This window comes from Scylla paramamosain, chromosome 5 (genome assembly GCF_035594125.1).
Source record: "Scylla paramamosain isolate STU-SP2022 chromosome 5, ASM3559412v1, whole genome shotgun sequence".
NCBI classification, from domain to species: Eukaryota; Metazoa; Arthropoda; class Malacostraca; order Decapoda; family Portunidae; genus Scylla; species Scylla paramamosain.
The window spans coordinates 7,822,000-7,841,419 of NC_087155.1; the positions used below are offsets into that span (position 1 = coordinate 7,822,000).

The following is a 19,420-nucleotide window of genomic DNA, read 5'->3' on the forward strand; positions in this document are numbered from 1 at the left end:
ATCACTTCCTGTCCGTTATTCTGTGAAGCTTTATCCGGACATTCATTCCCTATATCCACCCTTGCGTTCTAATTCTCACTTACCCTGTTCCCTTTACCATCCCAGAACATTTACACAATCCCACCAGCATTTCCACCATTTCCACCAGCATCTACATAATTTTCAGCAACATCTACACCCCTTCCAGCAGCATCTATATCTCCCAACAACATCTACACCCTTCCCAGCAGCATCTACATCCCTTCCAGCAGTATCTACACCTCCTAACAGCATCTACACCCTTCCCAACAGCATTTACATCCTTTCCAGCAGTATCTACACCTTCCAACAGCAACTACACCCTTCCCAACAGCATCTATACCCTTCCCAACAGCATATACACCCTTTCCAGCTGTATCTACACCTTCCAACAGCATCTACATCCTTTCCAACAGTATCTGCATTTTCCAACAGCATCTACACCCTTCCCAACGGCATCTACACCTTTTTTTTTAGCAATATTTACACCTTTGCAAGGAACTTCTGTACCCATTCCAACGTAATTGTTCTCTCCTAGCAGCATGTATACCCTCTTAATAACGTTCATATTCTAATCCTTTGCCCTAACCGCTAACCACACGATTGTACATTGCACTACTGCCGGAGGATGAGCATGGGTGGAGCTGTTCATCCCTCATCCTTCGAGAGTTACTAGTATACATAAGGGGTAGAATTTATCCTTTTACTGCTACGGCTTCTTGTAAAGATTATGAAAATAGTCTGGTACAAATTAAGAGTGTATTTCTGAAAGACACTCCTGATAGTAAAAGAGTCATCAAGAAGTTAATATATTTTTGTGTCTACATTTTTTCTTGCTCCCTAAAATCGTCTTTGGTGGCTCATAATTATGAAGTAACAAGAGTCATATGATCGTTAACGCTCAAAAGGTTTCGACAAACTGAAAAAAAAAGTGTTTGAATAGCTTTATAAATACATGAAGAGGACTTCTAAGTGTCTCTAGTCTTATTCTTGTTAACTACAATAGTCTTTGGTTACTCAAATAAAGTAACAAATGCCGTCATTAACACTCAAAGGGTTTCGGCAAGTGGAAAGAAAAAAGTGTCGGAACAATTTTAAGAGTACAGCTCTTACCCTTAAATGTCTCTTACTCTTACTCTTCCTCAGTGAATCATCCAGGGTTACTCAAATGAACTAACGAGTGCCATATGATCGTTGGCACTGAGAGATTCAAGGTATGCGAAAAAGAGTCTGAACAGCTTTCAGAGTACAAAAGGATCCACACGTGCCTCTAGTTTTATTTTTGCTCAGTAAATCGTCCTGGGTTACTCAAATGAAATAACAAGTGCCGTACGGTCGTCAGCGTTGAGAGGGGTTTAAGGTACGTTAAAAAGAAAGCGTTTGAACCGCTTTAAGAGTGCAGTAGGAGGAACCGGGTCTCGGTACAGTACCACATCTTTAACAATGCACAATCGCACGATCCTTTATACGGAATGAAGCCAACCTGTAGCTACGCGGTGAGCAATGGCCAAATACTCGTACTATCGCAAGTGGAAATGTTTTTAATTTTAAGTAATCTATTATATAGTAGTGGGCGCCACACTCTGCACGGTACCTAGGATATTAGGTTTTAGTGAAATGTGAGCAGAGTAAACAGAGTCAACCTGCTTTACTTAAAACCATTTTGCTGCTTGGTAAATCTTTGAAAGTTCACGTCCGGATTGGATAACAGAAAAAAAGTACACTAATCATCCCAAGGCTTTCTATTAATTCAAGCGACTATGAAATCGAAACGAAGAAAAATCCAGTCCCGACTATTTGCTCACTATAAGCTACTCAGAAACGTGAATATTTAAAGGCCGTTCCTCCCTTCCTCATCTGCTTCATAGCCTGAGGAAGGGAAATTAATAAGAGAGGCTAATCAGGACTCAGGAATGGCTCAGGTTACAAAACACATGTTAATTGAACACCGATAGGAAATTCTGCACAGCTTTACATGGAAGCATGGCGTGTAATGGAGACAGGGATGGAAGACTAGTGGCGGGAGATGGGTGCTGGTGAGGAAGAGAGAGAGAGAGAGAGAGAGAGAGAGAGAGAGAGAGAGAGAGAGAGAGAGAGAGAGAGAGAGAGAGAGAGAGAGAGAGAGAGAGAGAGAGAGAGAGAGAGAGAGAGAGAGAGAGAGAGAGAGAGAGAGAGAGAGAGAGAGAGAGAGAGAGAGAGAGAGAGAGAGAGAGAGAGAGAGAGAAAGGAGACGGACGAGGTAAATAGACACACGATGAAGAGAGGAAAAAGAGGAAGCGAAGATGACAATGAGGAGCTACACTTTGAAGACAAGGAGGGAAGAAGGAAGATGAACGTGGAAAGATGTAAATAATAATAATAATAATAATAATAATAATAATAATAATAATAATAATAATAATAATAATAATAATAATAATAACAATAATAATAATAATAATAATAAGAATAAGAAGAAGAAGAAGAAGGACAGTAAGAGCAGGAAAAGGAAGAGGAGATAGTGGTGATGGTGGTAGTGGTGGTGGTGGTGGTGGTGGTGGTGGTAATGGTGGTGGTAGTGGTAACAGACAGAGGGCGGCAATAAGCCATCAGTAGGTCAGTACAAATGACAGCGGCACCGGCACTGAAAGGACGAGTGTCGAGGGATTTATGGTCGGGCCTTAGAGGGGGCGGCATTCTTGTGGCTTATCAGTGGCGCCTTATGGTCATGGTGTGCCAAGGTCCATTAGGGGCATTCTCGACTCAGGCTCTGTGATTACCGCGAGACAAACGCAGGCGCTGAGTGACCAGAGCACGCGCCTCACAGATTTGAGGGAAGCCACAGGGAGAGGGAGCCAGGGGGCACCAACACCTCAGTATATATAGAAGCACCTCACGCAGATAAAGTGTGAAAATAATACAGTTCAACAGTCGTACAGTAAGATGCGAATACACACTAAAGAAAACTTGAAGTGAAAACAAAAAAAAAAAAAAAAATGAAAAATGAAAAATCTTATTTTGTTTAGATAAAAAAAAAAAAAAACTAAATATATAAAAAAAAGTGCTTTAAAAAAAGGTGCCTTAAAGGTCAGTTATATGAAGAAGCACAAAAAAGTTCAACATTCATAAATATAAGTATCTACTGATAGTGAAAAAAAAAACGAGAAAAAAATGAATTTGGAGTCGTAATGAAAAGGGAAAAAGAGAGAGAAAAAAAAAAGATGCCCCAAGAACCCATAACATTTTACCGAGGCAACTAAGGAGAAGAAAAAAAAGAGAAGAAAAATAAATCTGCTTATTTTACACAGTGATGAAATGTCTTCAAAAGTCGATAACATATTGAAATTTCATCACAGAACAACCATCAATACAATGCTCAAAAACTCGCTTATACGTTCATCATTATCATGCCTTTCTTAACTTTAGTATTTCTGAATCTGTCTGTTATTACCACATCTCCAAGTTCGCTTTTCCCTTCGTCAAAGCAAAAACCAAAGGAACTTATAAGGAGGAGGAGGAAGAGGAGGAGGAGGAGGACATACCGTGTGACTCCGGGATCCCTCCGCAGTTTATGACAAGAGAGACGTTCATTACAGGGGGAGTGGAGAGGCGGGAAGAGGCAGCGTAAGGAGAGGCAGGGTCACGGGGAAAGGATGTGCCGGGTAAGCAGAAGAGATGAGAGAAGAATGGTGTCAGGAGGAGGTATGGAAATCTTGATCCCGTGTTAGTTGTAATGAAAGGAAGGGGTCGACGGAAGCTGCTGCTGCTGCCTTTAGTACTATTACTACTACTACTACTACTACCACTTTTATATAGACGCTTTTATATTTTTTGTGTCTAACTAAATCAGTGAAATTAAATATATAAGAAGAGTTCATGTTTCTCTCTAATATTTCTTCCTCCTCCTCTTCCTCCTTCTCCTGAGCGACACACTCACCTCCTTCAGCTTGTTAGTGACCCATTCTTTGATTTTCGCCGCCTTCGCCTCCACCTTCTTGGCGTCTTGCAGGCGGAGTTGTCTCTGCAAGTGAAAGAAAAGAAAAGATAAAAAGCGACTGAGGAGCGAGACAACAAGGACACACACACAAACACACACACACACACACACACACACACACGAGCTTCATTACCTAATCCTATGATGACATGCGAATTTTCTTCGAACTGCACTGCACTGTGCTTGTTAAGTCACTAGAATAGTCTATGAGGATTGACTCTGACTGATATGACTGACTGATTTACATAATAAGGCAAGTCGCTTTTTGGTGCACTTTTTTTTTCTCTTTTTTTTTCCCTGTAGTGAAATCTGAAGACTTAACGTAAATAATAGCCTGGCTGCTGTGAACACAAAGCGTTCAGTAATCTATGCCATCAGTCTTTGATGAAAGTGTCCAATTGTGAACTGCAAATATCCCTGAAAGGGAAGGGAAACAATTTGCTAGACATGTAAATGCTCAGGAAACAAATGTTTATAAATGCATTACTTTGATGAAATCTATGATTCCATTACTAGACAAAGGATTCCCTCAACTTTCTTCACATATGTCTGTCTCTTCTAGGCTACTCCAGCAAAGCTTCACACCTCACCTCTCCATCTAGCGGTTACCTGCCTGTCCTGCCTTCTTTTGTCATTCCTAAGTTGACCTTTCGTTATAAAATAAATCCCTAGAAAATTTAATAGTCTCATCACTATCTTCTTTAATACTCTTTATCTACTTCAAGAGGCAAAGATTAGTGCACTGTTCACCGCGCCACGCCCCTAGATGGCAGCGCAGCCACTGCACGCCCCTAGATGGCAGCACAGTCACCGCGTGCCCCTAGATGGCAGCGCAGCCACTACACGCCTTTAGATGGCAGCACAGCCACTGCACGTCCCTAGATGGCAGCACAGTCACCGCATGCCCCTAGATGGCAGCACAGCCAATGCACGCCTTTAGATGGCAGCACAGCCACTGCACGCCTTTAGATGGCAGCACAGTCACCGCATGCCCCTAGATGGCAGCACAGCCGATGCACGCCTTTAGATGACAGCACAGCCACTGCACGCCTTTAGATGGCAGCACAGCCACTGCACGCCTTTAGATGGCAGCACAGCCACTTCACGCCTTTAGATGACAGCACAGCCACTGCACGCCTTTAGATGGCAGCACAGCCACTTCACACCCCTAGATGGCAGCACAGTCACTCCACCAACCCTTCCACCTCCACTCAGGCCCTTACCTGTTCTTCCACCTGCGTGGAGAGCGTAGTAATGACCGCTTCTTTCTCTTCCATCTCCACCTGAAGGACCTCCACGTCCTCCATTTCTTCGCTGCTCCCTGCTCCTCCCTCACCTCCTCCACCGCCTCCTCCTCCACCTCCTTCTCCTCCTCCAGCACCAACGCTGCCGCCGCTCCACTCCAGCCGCCGCTCCATCACGCGAACCTGCAACAGACAAGCACCAGTCAAGGCACAGCTGGGGAAGGCAATTACAATCAATCAATCAATCAAGCAATCAAGGGTGACGCGTCCCCGCTGATGCCAGACAAAAGGGACCTTCACCCACGTCTACCTTCCTATTTTTTGCCTCCCCTCACCAAGGTCCTCCCACTCCTCGCTGCCCCCCCCCAGCCCAGCCCACGCCCTCCCTCCACACGCTTTTACCTTCATCCCGCTACGCCGTGTAAATATCTGCTGAAATGTTAAGTATATGATCCGCTTGATTTATGTAGTTTGATTAAAAGGTTAAGTTTGATTGAAAACAAGTGTTGGAGAGGCGAGAGGATGGCCTGACCCATTACCAGCTTAGTGTAATCCTTCCTGCTCTCTCTCTCTCTCTCTCCTCTCTCTCTCTCTCTCTCTCTCTCTCTCTCTCTCTCTCTCTCTCTCTCTCTCTCTCTCTCTCTCTCCGACACTCGCTATCATGGGGTCTTCAAACAATGCACTGAGGCAGCAAATGAAGGCGGCGCGTGTTTGGTTAATCATAAAAGTCTTGGAAGGCCACACGAGTCACACGCAAAAGTTCGCAGTGCAGCTCGAGTCTCCCTCTTGTTTAAAAAGATCTTGCAAACTTAAGCGTAGAGAGACGAAGTTGATGCCTTTTTTTTTTTTTAACGAAACAAATCCTGTGAAGAGATTGGTTGGCTGATTCTAGACTTTATTTACTTTATTTTTTGAGACGTCGGCTTTTTTTTTAGGGAAGGGAGAGAGAGAGAGAGAGAGAGAGAGAGAGAGAGAGAGAGAGAGAGAGAGAGAGAGAGAGAGAGAGAGAGAGAGAGGTACCGAATCTTTTGACGTGAATAACTTTTGCGGCTCATCCGTATTCATCTTTATCCGGCGTGGCATTAATTTACTCGTTATATCGTGAGAGGATCAAAGTTAGTAAAAGCTCTCCTCAGTCGTCGCATAGCCGGCGTTAAAAATATAGAATATACTGACGAAAAAAAAAAATATATAGTTGTTTGATATACATATTCGCTAAGCTGTAAAGAGTCTACCGGCTCTTACCTGGAAGGCTAGAACACATTATATGAATTATGTATTATACCACTGACACACATCTCTCTCTCTCTCTCTCTCTCTCTCTCTCTCTCTCTCTCTCTCTCTCTCTCTCTCTCTCTCGTTTGTTGCATCCCAGAAGAACTGAAAACTAGTTAATAAGGCCGAGTCTCATGAGTGTAGGAAGGGAAACGACACCTGGCCTATCCCCAGCTCCGCCCAGCCTACACACCACCACACACACCACATCCATATGCATTACACCCTCCACATGCTCCCACTCCTCCTCCTCCTCCTCCTCCTCCTCTTGGCTCCTTCTGCGCCTCCTCCTCCTCCTTCTCAGCTCAGGAATTCACTTTCTCAAAATGAAATTCAGCGCAATCCAAGGACGCGAGAAGTCTGACGGAGCGTTCCTCGGTTCGCCGGCTCTGGCCCACCGCCGGAAGGGGTCAGGTTAAAAGCTTATTTCAAGGCCAAAAGACTGACGAAAATTGGCTTCTTTGTTCCAATCGAGGATCTTGATATTCCGAGGCTGAAGCGTTCGGCGTCCCCCCCCCACCTCTCTCTCTCTCTCTCTCTCTCTCTCTCTCTCTCTCTCTCTCTCTCTCTCTCTCTCTGTTGTTTCTGCTTCCGCTGTTTGGTGTACGTGTTTGCGAGCGAATCTGCTGACCTGACCTGTCCCGTGCGCTGTGTGTGTGTGTGTGTGTGTGTGTGTGTGTGTGTGTGTGTGTGTGTGTGTGTGTGTGTGTGTGTGTGTGTGTGTGTGTGTGTGTGTGTGTGTGTGTGTGTGTGTGTGTTATCTGTGAGTGTAATGACGTGTTTGTGTTGCCATTGACAAAGTGATGCCGAGGACGGTTTGTACGTGTTTGAGATCAGTTCGGGAGCACAACACGAAGGGGGCAGGGAGGGGCAGTGGCAGTCTAGGGGCGAGTGGGTGAGGGTGGGTGCTGGTGGGCGTGGGTGGTGAGGCGGGCAAGTCATCCCAGCGTGAGGCAGGGCAGCTTGGCAACAAACAGAGGCATTCCAAGGGACAAAGAACACTATTAGACAACAGTAATTTAAGTTTGTAATGAAACTCGCCCTAATTTCACTCACCCGACGCACGTTTATTGTCTGAGTGTGTGGAAGGAAGGGAAAAAAATCTCCAGTTTCCCAAGTTTCCTCGTGACAAAGAGACAAAAACTAGCAAAATAGTTCAAATACATACACTTGAACCCTTCCCTAACGCACATACATGATGCGATTATTTATTAAAGCTTTCAATTGTGCTACTCTGACCCCATAAATAAGTAATGATGGTATGTAAAGCGAGGGGCAGAGGGTTTGGCTGCTGCCTAACACAAATACGAGTACTGAAGAGGCAACACGGATGTATGAGCGAGTGATCACGGAATGAACGGTAACAGTGACGAAACGAAGGAACAGGAGAGAGAGAGAGAGAGAGAGAGAGAGAGAGAGAGAGAGAGAGAGAGAGAGAGAGAGAGAGAGAGAGAGAGAGAGAGAGAGAGAGAGAGAGAGAGAGTCAGCATAATACAGGTCATAAGCAGTAATTAAATGGAGGAAATCAATGACGAAAAGACGAAACAAGAGAGAGAGAGAGAGAGAGAGAGAGAGAGAGAGAGAGAGAGAGAGAGAGAGAGAGAGAGAGAGAGAGAGAGAGAGAGAGAGATTGCTACCTGCAGAAGTGGTGGATTTATAGCGAGTCTCCTCCTCCGCGGCACGAGGGACGGTGGCCTCCCTGAACCCCGCGGGCGGACACTCCACCAGACGCAATTACAGTAGTTGTCAAATCCACATTTTCTGCAGTATTTTCCGGGCGCTGCAGTAATCTTCCGGCCTCCTCCACTCGACTGATGACTTTTAGACGTCCACTAAATGCCACGTCAAAAAAGTATTCAAGGGCTAACATATATTGCAGAATCTAAAACCATCTAAAAAGAAAAGAAAAAAAAAAGTAGATTCATGAATTTTCTTCTTTATTTATTTGTTTAATTTTTTTCTACTTCTTGACCTGCTGACGGTTTGCATGTCCTCCATTGGCTGCGGGGAAATATCTCCAATCCTGACTGGATGGGATTGGTGGATTCCGCTGTTCCGATTGGCTGGTCCCAGAAGACGCTGACCAGTGCCGCGGAGGGTCTGGAGCCTGGAATTGTGTGCCGGAGTAACTCTGTTATTTGTTGGTAGTGAAAATTTACCGTCTTGGAAACCCGATATTGTGAATTCCCTCGTTATCTGGCTTGACCCTTTGTCGCTTTTCCCTTGTAGATAATATAATATTTACGGCGTGTTTCCAGTCTCACAAAGGCCGGGCTCCATGCCTCACCACAGCTGCCGGGCTCAGGAAAACATAACACAGAGTAAAGGTTTTCCGAAGACACTAATCTTGAGTTACGTCCCTCAGTGGCGGGAGGAAACCCAGGGGGAGGCTGGCTGGCTTCCACACACACACACACACACACACACACACACACACACACACACACACACACACACACACACACGCGCGCGCGCGCGCGCGCGCGCGTATTGTATTGACCACATACACATCTTAAGATAAATTAAATATAAAAATTACATTTGATGATCATATAGCATTTATTAAAGATAATATAAAAAAAAAAACGTATACGTGACACGAAATGCTTGATTCTCTCAATAGAACCAATGCCCTAATTTCTCTCTCTCTCTCTCTCTCTCTCTCTCTCTCTCTCTCTCTCTCTCTCTCTCTCTCTCTCTCTCTCTCTCTCTCTCTGTCTCTCATCTAATAGCCTGCGTCTGAGGGAAGGAGGGTGCGGTCAAGAGCAGCCAATAGAGGTGATTACAATGCCTGTGTTTTATGCGTCTGGCGGCGGAAGGGAGGCAGAAAACATTCCTTAGCTTATCAGCGTCTCCCGCTTGCAATTCCCTTAACCAAACTGAATCAGGAAGAACAAATAAGTACACCAGAAACTCTATGTTTTCCCTGTGTGGGCTGAGGGAGGCTGGTAAGTAACGGTAAGGTCGTTAAATCATTCAACTTATAGAGGCTATGTTTAAAGATGTTTCCCCAAGTGTTGCAGTGCGAAAGTCAGCCGCGAGGAGAAGCAGGAGCAGCAGTGTCTTGTGGACGGGAGGTAATAATGGCAGGCACAAGGTTAAATCCTCTTCCTCTGGATTACAAGGCCTTTAATAGCCCATTGGACTACTTTACTCTGGATTACAGCTGCTCTGCCTCGCTGCAAGAGACTAGGGCCGCCTCTCCTCTCTCTCTCCCATGGCGCCATTACCGTTATCTTCGCCTCTCACACTCACCTGCCCGCCCAGCCTCCAAACACCACGCCGGGAACTCTTGTAATTGCAGTGAATCAATAATGTTTATATCCTATTAAGCTTATCTGCGAATGGCCGGTAAAAGGGTTCAGTCACGCGGTTTTTAGAAATATTAATAATCAGGTCAAAGCGTAGACCAGACACGAATTTTAGATAAATATAACCATGAAAGGCGAGCGTCAGGAACATATGGCGGATTAAATTTCGGCGTTCTGGTAAACCAACTCAATAGAACCAATGGCATAATCTCTCTCTCTCTCTCTCTCTCTCTCTCTCTCTCTCTCTCTCTCTCTCTCTCTCTCTGCCTTCCAAGTGGCGTGACTTAGCGACAGTCAAGACTCAAACTTGGTCAATACGCGGGACACGCGACCCACTCCTCCCCTCAGGCAGCCCTGGAGCCTTCAGGAGGCGCTCAGGCAATTAGATTACACCGCGTGGAGGCGACAGCGCGCTCCACGGGGCACGAGCCACGCGACCCAGGATACTAACTAGAGGCAATAACTCGTAATAGTAGCAGCGATCCTTGAAGAAATAAAGCCAATTGTAAAAAAAATCAGGAATATGGACGGTTAACTAGAGAGGAAAAAAAAATCTTCATACTCTTGGTATTGGATTCCCGTTGCAGCGTCAGTTTGTTACGACTCAAGTCTTGTGGGGGTTTCTCGTGCAAATGTCGCCTAGAGGGAGTGAGTCTGTCTGGAGTGTTTTGAGGAGGACGAGGGACACTTGGATTTGTTACTCAGAGCCTTAGGGATTTTCTGGTGCAAATGTCGCTTGGAAAGAGGAAGTCTATCTAGAGGATCGTGAAGAGGAGGAGGAGGAGGGGGAGGAGGAGGAGGAGGAGGAGGAGGAACAATTGCATGACACTCCCGCGGTAACATCTCTCACTCTCCAGCCTAATAACAAACCGAACCGAGGAGTAACAATTTTTCAGTCCCTGCACGACGATGGGGAAGAGACAGGTGAGTTCACCACCACCACACCGCCATACACTGCCAATAACGCAGCAAAAATGTGCGAGAGATCCCTTTCCTTCCCTTCACTTACACTACATCTACTTTCCTCTCCTCGTCCTCGTCCCTGTCCTCGCCCTCCTCCTCCTCCTCCTCCTGCAGTACCGAGCCAACAGATCTCGGAAATGCAAGCCACGAACCGAAGCTACAATACTGCTTTCCGAGAACACGCCGGTTTTTGTGCTTACCCTCCAACCCTCAGCAAATATGCGAATGCCACGAGAGCAATTTTATCGCGGCGAACTAAACACAGGAAGGACTGGCGGAATAGGCGGCGGGCAAGAGTGATCCGAGCGCCCTCCAATCAGCGGGCGGCGGAGCATACACTACATGCCATTAAAATTTTCGGTGGCAGCGCGTATTCACTTTTCAACGGGCATTCAATCGTGCGGATCGCGTTGGAGGGCGTACTGAAAGGTGGGGCTGGACGGCAGGTGGGAGCAGCCGCAGCAGTGCCACTACCACCACCACCACTACTACCGCTACCACCACCACCGCCACCACCAGCAGTAGCAATAGCAGCGCCGGGCAGGTAAAATATATAAAAATAAATAGAACGAGAATGTATCATATTTTATTGCTTATCTATTGCTGGCCGGGGCCTGGTGTGTGTGTGTGTGTGTGTGTGTGTGTGTGTGTGTGTGTGTGTGTGTGTGTGTGTGTGTGTGTGTGTGTGTGTGTGTGTGTGTGTGTGTGTGTGTGTGTGTGTGTGTGTGTGAACTACTTTCCTGCTTAAATTTGCATTTTTTTTTTATCTATGTTTTTGAATAAGTGAACGTATGTGAGAAAGTGAGACCAACATGAAGGTGTGTCAGGAAATTTTCAAGTTTCAAGGACGCTCCTAATTGCAGCTTTGAGTCATTATTAAAGGTAATTGCTCACGAGTATTCTTTAAATAATCATGCTAAAGGCTTTCAGAGGTATGACTAATGCCACCACCAGTCCCCCTCTCTCTCTCTCTCTCTCTCTCTCTCTCTCTCTCTCTCTCTCTCTCTCTCTCTCTCTCTCTCTCTCTCTCTCTCTCACACAAACTTCGGAAAAGAGGGAAGCCAACCGAGAATACGCTGATAAAGTCCGGTTTAAAAACTATACATATTCCTTGGCCAATAAAGTGACAATAAACTGCTCCAAACAGTCTTCCCGTCCACGTTTCATTCGAATTACGTCCGCGGGAGTCAATTTCACTATTAAAAAAGACGACATTTGTTAGCGCAGAGCAGAGCAAGGAAGGAAGGAGGTGGAAGGCGTACGGCGCGGAGCTGAGGAACAGACGCGTCGCTAGCCAGTCAGACAGCTAGGGACGGACCGACTGTCTCTCTACGTAGCAAACTAAAACAGGAGTTAGTAACGCGGTGTGAGTGGTGCGTGCGCTTACTTCTGCTGTCAAGACTGGCGCGTGTCAGCGGGGGAGAACAAAACATCGTCGTAAAATAGGGAATGTTTCTTCTCAACCTCAACTCACTGATCGGAATAGAAAATGGGAGGTTGTCCTTCCTCTCTCTCTCTCTCTCTCTCTCTCTCTCTCTCTCTCTCTCTCTCTCTCTCTCTCTCTCTCTCTCTCTCTCTCTCTCTCTCTCTCTCTCTCTGTCTGTCTGTCTGTCTGTCTGTCTGTCTGTCTGTCTGTCTGTCTGTCTGTCTGTCTGTCTGTCTGTCTGTCTGTCTGTCTGTCTGTCTGTCTGTCCGTCCGTCCGTCCGTCCGTCCGTCCCCGGCAGGAGCGGCCGGCCATCATACCAAACAGAGAGCAGGTGTTTCATGCGCGTGCAGTCCAGAAGCTTAATTGCGGCAATCGGACTGTGCAATCACGTAATTTTGCGAGAAATCGGGCGATACCACGTGATTAAAGAGGCGTAGGTAATGTAATCAGGATACGCGGCGTAGTCAGCGGGGCTGTTTATATAATCAGGTCGTGTTGCATGACTAATGAGGCCTTAATAATGTGATACGCGACAGTAATATGTATACCACCAGCCTACTGACGGCCGCCGCTTCTCGGGGAAAAGCAAAACATTGGATTTGAAACTCATTATTACAAATTGCTAATCTAAGAACACATCCATTATAATCGGCTTTTCAAGAAACAAATGCAATATTTATTAGCATCTTATTTCAACACGTTCGCACGCGCACGCTAGTTATATATATATATATATATATATATATATATATATATATATATATATATATATATACGAGGTGTGTCATTAAAGTTCCAGGACTGGTGTCCTAAAAGATGAATTTCAAACCCAAGCCACAAACCACCATATTTCCCCTTCAAAGTAATCCTTCTGGAGTATACAACTGCGCTCCCAACCCTCTACAGTCACTAATCTTTTTCTTACGTGCTTTTAAAATCATGTCCTCTGTTGCAGGTCGTTTAACAATGAGCGCTGAACAGCGAACAAACTTGAAGTTTTTGGTGCAGTTGGGGAAAACGCCGTCAGAAGCACTGGGTATGCTGCAAAAAGTGTACGGGGATGAGACAATGTCACGCTCACGTGTTTTTGAGTGGTGCAAGAGGTTCAAAGAGGGCCGGGAGGACGTGGAAGATGACCCCAGGAGTGGAAGACCCTCAACGAGCAGGAATGAGGCCAATGTTGAGCGTGTCAAGCAGATGGTGCGTGACGATCGTCGGTTGACTGTTCGAAAGATCGCAGATGAGCTTGGCATGAACCACAACAGCGTGTGGAAGATTATCACTGAAGATCTGGGCATGCGGAAAGTCTGTGCGAAGATGGTGCCGAGACTCCTGAACGATGACCAGAAGGGACGACGCATGCAGGTGTGTCAGGACATCCTCGAGCGTCTGGAAACTGAACCAGACTTGCTCAGGAGAGTCATCACCGGCGATGAGTCCTGGGTATTTGAGTACGACCCGGAGACCAAACGCCAGAGCCTTCAATGGAAGAGTCCGGCGTCGCCACGGCCGAAGAAAGCAAGGCAGTCCAGGTCCAGCTTCAAGGTCATGTTGATCGCTTTCTTCGATGTGAGGGGCATCGTCCACTGCGAGTTCTTGCCACAGGGCCAGACAGTCAACCAACATGTGTACAAAGAAGTACTGCGGCGTCTGCTTCGTGCAGTGCGCGAGAAGAGGCGGGAGTTGTGGCAGGGCAACTCGTGGCTGCTTCACCACGACAATGCGCCTGCTCACAATGCCCTGAGCATCAGAGAGTTCTTGGCCAAGAAGAACATCGCCGTGCTGGAGCAACCGCCCTACTCACCTGACCTCGCTCCGTGCGACTTCTTCCTCTTCCCCAAGCTCAAGGAGGTCATGAAGGGGACCCGTTTTGATGATGCGGACGACATCAAAAAGGCCGTGACGACGGAGCTGAGGAGCATCCCGCAAGAATCCTTCCAGCAGTGCATGCAAGCCTGGCAGAGAAGGATGGACAAGTGCATGCGGTGCCAGGGGGATTACTTCGAAGGAGATAACCTATAGTTTGTAGCCTGGATGTGAAATAAAACTTGTGTGGCACCAGTCCTGGAACTTTAATGACACACCTCGTATATATATATATATATATATATATATATATATATATATATATATATATATATATATATATATATATATATATATATATATATATATATATATATATATATATATATATATATATATATATCCCCCAGGCCAAGCGAATCACCATTCTTTCATTCTCCGCTATCAAAATATCATCCAATCTATTTCGAAAGTGAAATATTCATATTTACATGAAAAAAAATTTTCACTCCATCTCACACAATAAAAAAGTTACAATTCCGATATCACGGTCAAATTTGCATAGAGTTTTGACCACCTGGGGATGCATTATTTTACGAGCAGGCAAATGCCATCACAATATAAATTTGTGGCTGGGAAAAGACCCCAGCTTGGCGGCAGCGGCGGCGGCAGGCACTGCGCAGGCTAGGGAAGGAGAGCCTCTGGGACACTACGCCCCGGCTCTCTACGCCCACGGTGGTGAGCTGCTCTTACCTTGCTGAGGACAGGTGGCGGAACGGGGGGAGGAAACGTGAAAGCACGTTCCCTCGGATCTTATCAAGGAGAAAACACATACGATTCATCTTACACACACATACGAATAAGGTTTCTATTCATATAAAAAAAAAAAGCAAACAATGACGAAATATCAGGCGAACGTTTCAAATGTCAGTCGTCACCACCACCACCACACCACCATCACCACCACCGCCACACTACCACCACCATCCCTATCGCCATCGTCCCTTGGAGTACAGACGTCATTGCAAGACAAAAGTGCTTTCAATTTTTCGTGAACAAAATCTTGTCTTCCCATCTGCTTCCACTCCGGCGAGAGTTTACAATCGGATTTCAAGTCTTGCATCAGCTTCTCCCACCGTCCCTCTACCTCTTTCCGAGTCTGGATTGGCTGCACCTGTTTGTTAACTGTTACGTGAATCTTGCCCACGCTTGTCTTGCTGTTGCCTTCCTCTCCCCACTTTCAGTGTAGGCACTTTAACCTTCATCTGCATCGTCTATTACTACGAGTGGTTCCCCCTGCCTGTCACCTCTGCTTTGTCATTCGTTATTCGTTATCCGTCACTCTTGATATCTAAAAGACTTTCATTGTTGACTTTTTATATGTTTTCAAAGCCTCCTTTTTTTTATCCCATATCTAAAGGATACTGAGTTAGGGTCAATAAAACACATTAAAACAGATAAACGAAAGAAGAGGAAATTGACAAATGACGTGGATTAAAAAGCATGCTAAAATGACGACGATGATCACATTTACTGAGAAGTGCTGGACGAGTGTGCCGAGGGAAAAGAATGTTAATTTCGATGCAACAAGTTTTGGAAATCTATGTATCTGTAATATATTCAATTTCCTCCGATACAATTGGTCGAGACCGTCCAAGACTGTCCTAATGGAGCGGATTATTATCAATCATTATCACTAATCCTGTTGTGCAGCGAGCAGGAAGAATAATTAAATAACCATGACGCTCATTATGTAAAAGATTCAATTGCTTCGCTATGATCCTGAACACCGTCTGGCGGGAAGCACCAAATATACCACTGGCTTCCACTACCTAACAAAAGCACACGCCACAACACAGCGGCACACACCACACAATACACAACACACTATACACACTACCGAGCTGTCCTATACACACTGCCTCCCTCATTCGTGTTCAACTTAAGCTCACGTGTTTCCTCAGAGGCACTTAATTTGCTCTCTAACCTGTTATATTTGTCGACTTTTACGTTCCTCAAGAGCTTACACATTTCCCTGTTGTAACACTCTACCTCCCTGATGCCTCCGTCTTCTCATTACATCGTTCTTTTTTTTTCTTTTTTTATGTTCTATCCTTATTGGAACACGGGATGTAAAAAATGTAAAAAAAAAAAAAAAATTCGAGTGGAGTGACATAATTACATGGAAGGTCGCCGTGTCCTTGAAGGCCCTCAGACGTCGCCGGCGGCCCTGGTGCTCCTCACGCCCTAGCTGAAGCCGTGCTAATGACGAGGAAAACGTGAGGCGCGGCATGGTAATTGAGGGGAAATTTTATCTAGTTTAGCAGCGAGGAGAGGTGTGGGCTGGCAGGAAGGATGGAGGCGAGGAGTGAGGGTGAGGAGAGTCATCCCTTTAAAACTAGTCATCATTAATAGCTCTCTCTCTCTCTCTCTCTCTCTCTCTCTCTCTCTCTCTCTCTCTCTCTCTCTCTCTCTCTCTCTCTCTCCAATTAGTACTATAATATAGCACATTCTTACTGCACTACCAAGGTTTTCATGTCTTTTACAATCTCCCCTTCCTACGTGCTCTCTCTCTCTCTCTCTCTCTCTCTCTCTCTCTCTCTCTCTCTCTCTCTCTCTCTCTCTCTCTCTCTCTCTCTCTCTCTCTTTCACATTTCCATAAAGTTTAGCCTATGCATCGAAGCGTGCCCAGACAGACTAACTTTACCCATTGCAAATTTATCTATGTGACCCCCACTTCGAAACCTCTCTTCGGCGTGACCAGCAGAATTCTCGAGGTCACGACGGGGGAAGGAAGGTAACGGGGAATGGACGGGAACGAGATGAGACGGGAGGGAGACGGGAATGGAAGGGCAGGAACGAATACAGCAGTGAGATAAATGTTAGTGGTTCGAAGTTTCATTTTGAAGAGTCGGTGGTGGTATCTTAAAATCCACTTACTGTAGAAGCGGGTGAATAAATGAAGAATCCAGTCCACTTGTGAGGGATCCGGTGTGTGTGTGTGTGTGTGTGTGGGGGGGGGGAGGAGGAGGGATGTCCACGTGTTTATCATCCACTTACATGAACAGTCGAGTGGATGGTGACTAATGGCTTCCTGTTATTATTAATGCAAATTTTATTGTTTGTGTTGTTGTGGGTTTTGTTATTGATGTTATTATTGTTGTTGTTGTTCCTGCTGCTGCTGCTGTTGCTGTTGTTGCTATTGTTTTTATTTTTTATCATTATCACCATCATGAATCATGATGTAGTAGTAGTAGTAGTAGTAGTAGTAGTAGTAGTAGTAGTAGTAGTAGTAGTAGTAGTAATCAAAAAAAGTGAAGTAACACGAGAACAACAATAAGCAACTAGAAGAAGAAGAAGAAGAAGAAGAAGAAGAAGAAGAAGAAGAAGAAGAAGAAGAAGAAGAAGAAGAAGAAGAAGAAGAAGAAGAAGAAGAAGAAGAAGAAGAAGAAGAAGAAGAAGAAGAAGAAGAAGAAGAAGAAGAAGAAGAAGAAGAAGAAGAAGAAGAAGAAGAAGAAGAAGAAGAAACCATCAAACCCAATAAGGGCAGAGAGAGAGAGAGAGAGAGAGAGAGAGAGAGAGAGAGAGAGAGAGAGAGAGAGAGAGAGAGAGAGAGAGAGAGAGAGAGAGAGAGAGAGAGAGAGAGAGAGAGAGAGAGAGAGAGAGAGAGAGAGAGAGAGAGAGAGAGAGAGAGAGAGAGAGAGAGAGAGCATCCGGAACTCTTTAGCAGCCAATATTTCAAAATCATGACATAAACAAATATTAGAAAAAATGAAAAAAAAAAAAATATCGAATAACCTTTCCCTCAATATTTTCCTTTTTGCTAAGACATGGAGGCTGAACAGAAGAGGATAGAGAGATGAAAGAAGAAGAAGAAGAAGGAAAGAAAAAAGAAAGCAAGGTAGGATACGATAATTCAGGAGGATATGAAGGAAGATGAGGATAAGGGTGAGGATCAAGGAGGAGGAAGAGGAGGAGGAAGAAGAGGCAACGGTACAGCGGAGATAAAAACAGTATATGCATCGCAGGCCGCCTCCCAGACTTATCTCAACTTCTGCAGAAAAATGTAAGTAGATGTCTGAGCTTCGCCGTGGGAAGGAGGGAGGGAGAGAGGAAGTCGGTGGGAGAGAGAGGGAGGGAGGGAAGGAGGACGCGGAGAGGGAGGAAAGGTGGTGTAAAGGAAAGGATGAATGGAAGTGGTTGCTAGGAGGAGTAGGTGGAAAAATTATGGTGGAAATGTGAGAGAGAGAGAGAGAGAGAGAGAGAGAGAGAGAGAGAGAGAGAGAGAGAGAGAGAGAGAGAGAGAGAGAGAGAGAGAGAGAGAGAGAGAGAGAGTGTACAGAAAGGCAAATATATAGGTAGATGGAAACAGACATATATAAATAAATAAATTGATTGACACCCAAACTCTATCTCTCTCTCTCACACACACACACACACACACACACACACACACACACACACACACACACACACACACTGTTAAACTAATCTCCTATATGTTTACTGTCTAGTATTGCAGCAGTTCATGAAAATGAGAAGTGTATAATCAAATCAGTCAACAACAGCAACAACAACAACAACAACAACAACAACAACAACAACAACAACAACAACAACAACAACAACAATAATGATAACAACATACCTCTTCTCCAATATACCGTTCAGTTCACAAAAGCATAAATTGTACCCACTCCTAATGCCTTTAATATCTGCAACATTTTTCCTTCAGCTAAGTTTGAAAATATTCGAAAAAAAGAAAACTTGGTCGTGGAGTTTCCCAAGGTGTTTGTGTGTCCACGTGAAGAAAATGTAAAGAAATTCCCAACCATATTCAGGTGGATGAGTATCAATTAAATTCCCCCCTACGTCTCTCTCTCTCTCTCTCTCTCTCTCTCTCTCTCTCTCTCTCTCTCTCTCTCTCTCTCTCTCTCTCTCTCTCTCTCTCTCTCTCTCTCCACACACCTGATATCATCCTCCACCCACCCACTCACCCCCCCCCACACACACACACAAGCACAGCAATATTATTTAGGCAAGTATATGCAGACGTAGCGAGAAAAAGAAGATGAAAAGAAAATTGAAAGAAAAAAAAAAAGAAAATGAGAGGGAGGGAGGAAGACAAGACAAATGAAGAGAAGTAACTGCCCCGCCGAGTCTGAGGAACCATACTTATCTGAGCTGCGTCTCCCGGGGGTTCCTGCAGGAGGCTCGCTGTCTGTCTTTCTGCTGCACCAACCGCCCCGGGCAAGACACGGACGCTCACTTACTCTGCGTCTATCCTTCCTTGCTTCTCTCCTTCTCTCTATTTCTCTCGGTCTCTCTCTTTCCTTCCTTCCTTCCTTGAGGGGTCCTTCCGGTGTGTGTGTGTGTGTGTGTGTGTGTGTGTGTGTGTGT

At 45.4% G+C, this 19,420-nt stretch overlaps 1 protein-coding gene across 10 annotated transcripts in view; it reads right to left on the reverse strand.

Annotated features, from left to right (window-relative positions):
- Window positions 1-19,420, reverse strand: part of LOC135100478 (uncharacterized protein CG43867-like) — a 132,163-nt gene that overhangs the window by 43,242 nt on the left and 69,501 nt on the right. For all 10 annotated transcript variants that reach the window (XM_064003439.1, XM_064003429.1, XM_064003432.1 and 7 more), the window contains 2 exons: window positions 5,218-5,421; window positions 3,935-4,018 (listed from right to left, as the gene is read on the reverse strand). In XM_064003439.1, coding sequence (XP_063859509.1) covers window positions 3,935-4,018; window positions 5,218-5,412 — 279 coding nt within the window. In that variant the 5' untranslated portion in view covers window positions 5,413-5,421. The remainder of the gene's footprint in view (window positions 1-3,934; window positions 4,019-5,217; window positions 5,422-19,420) is intronic.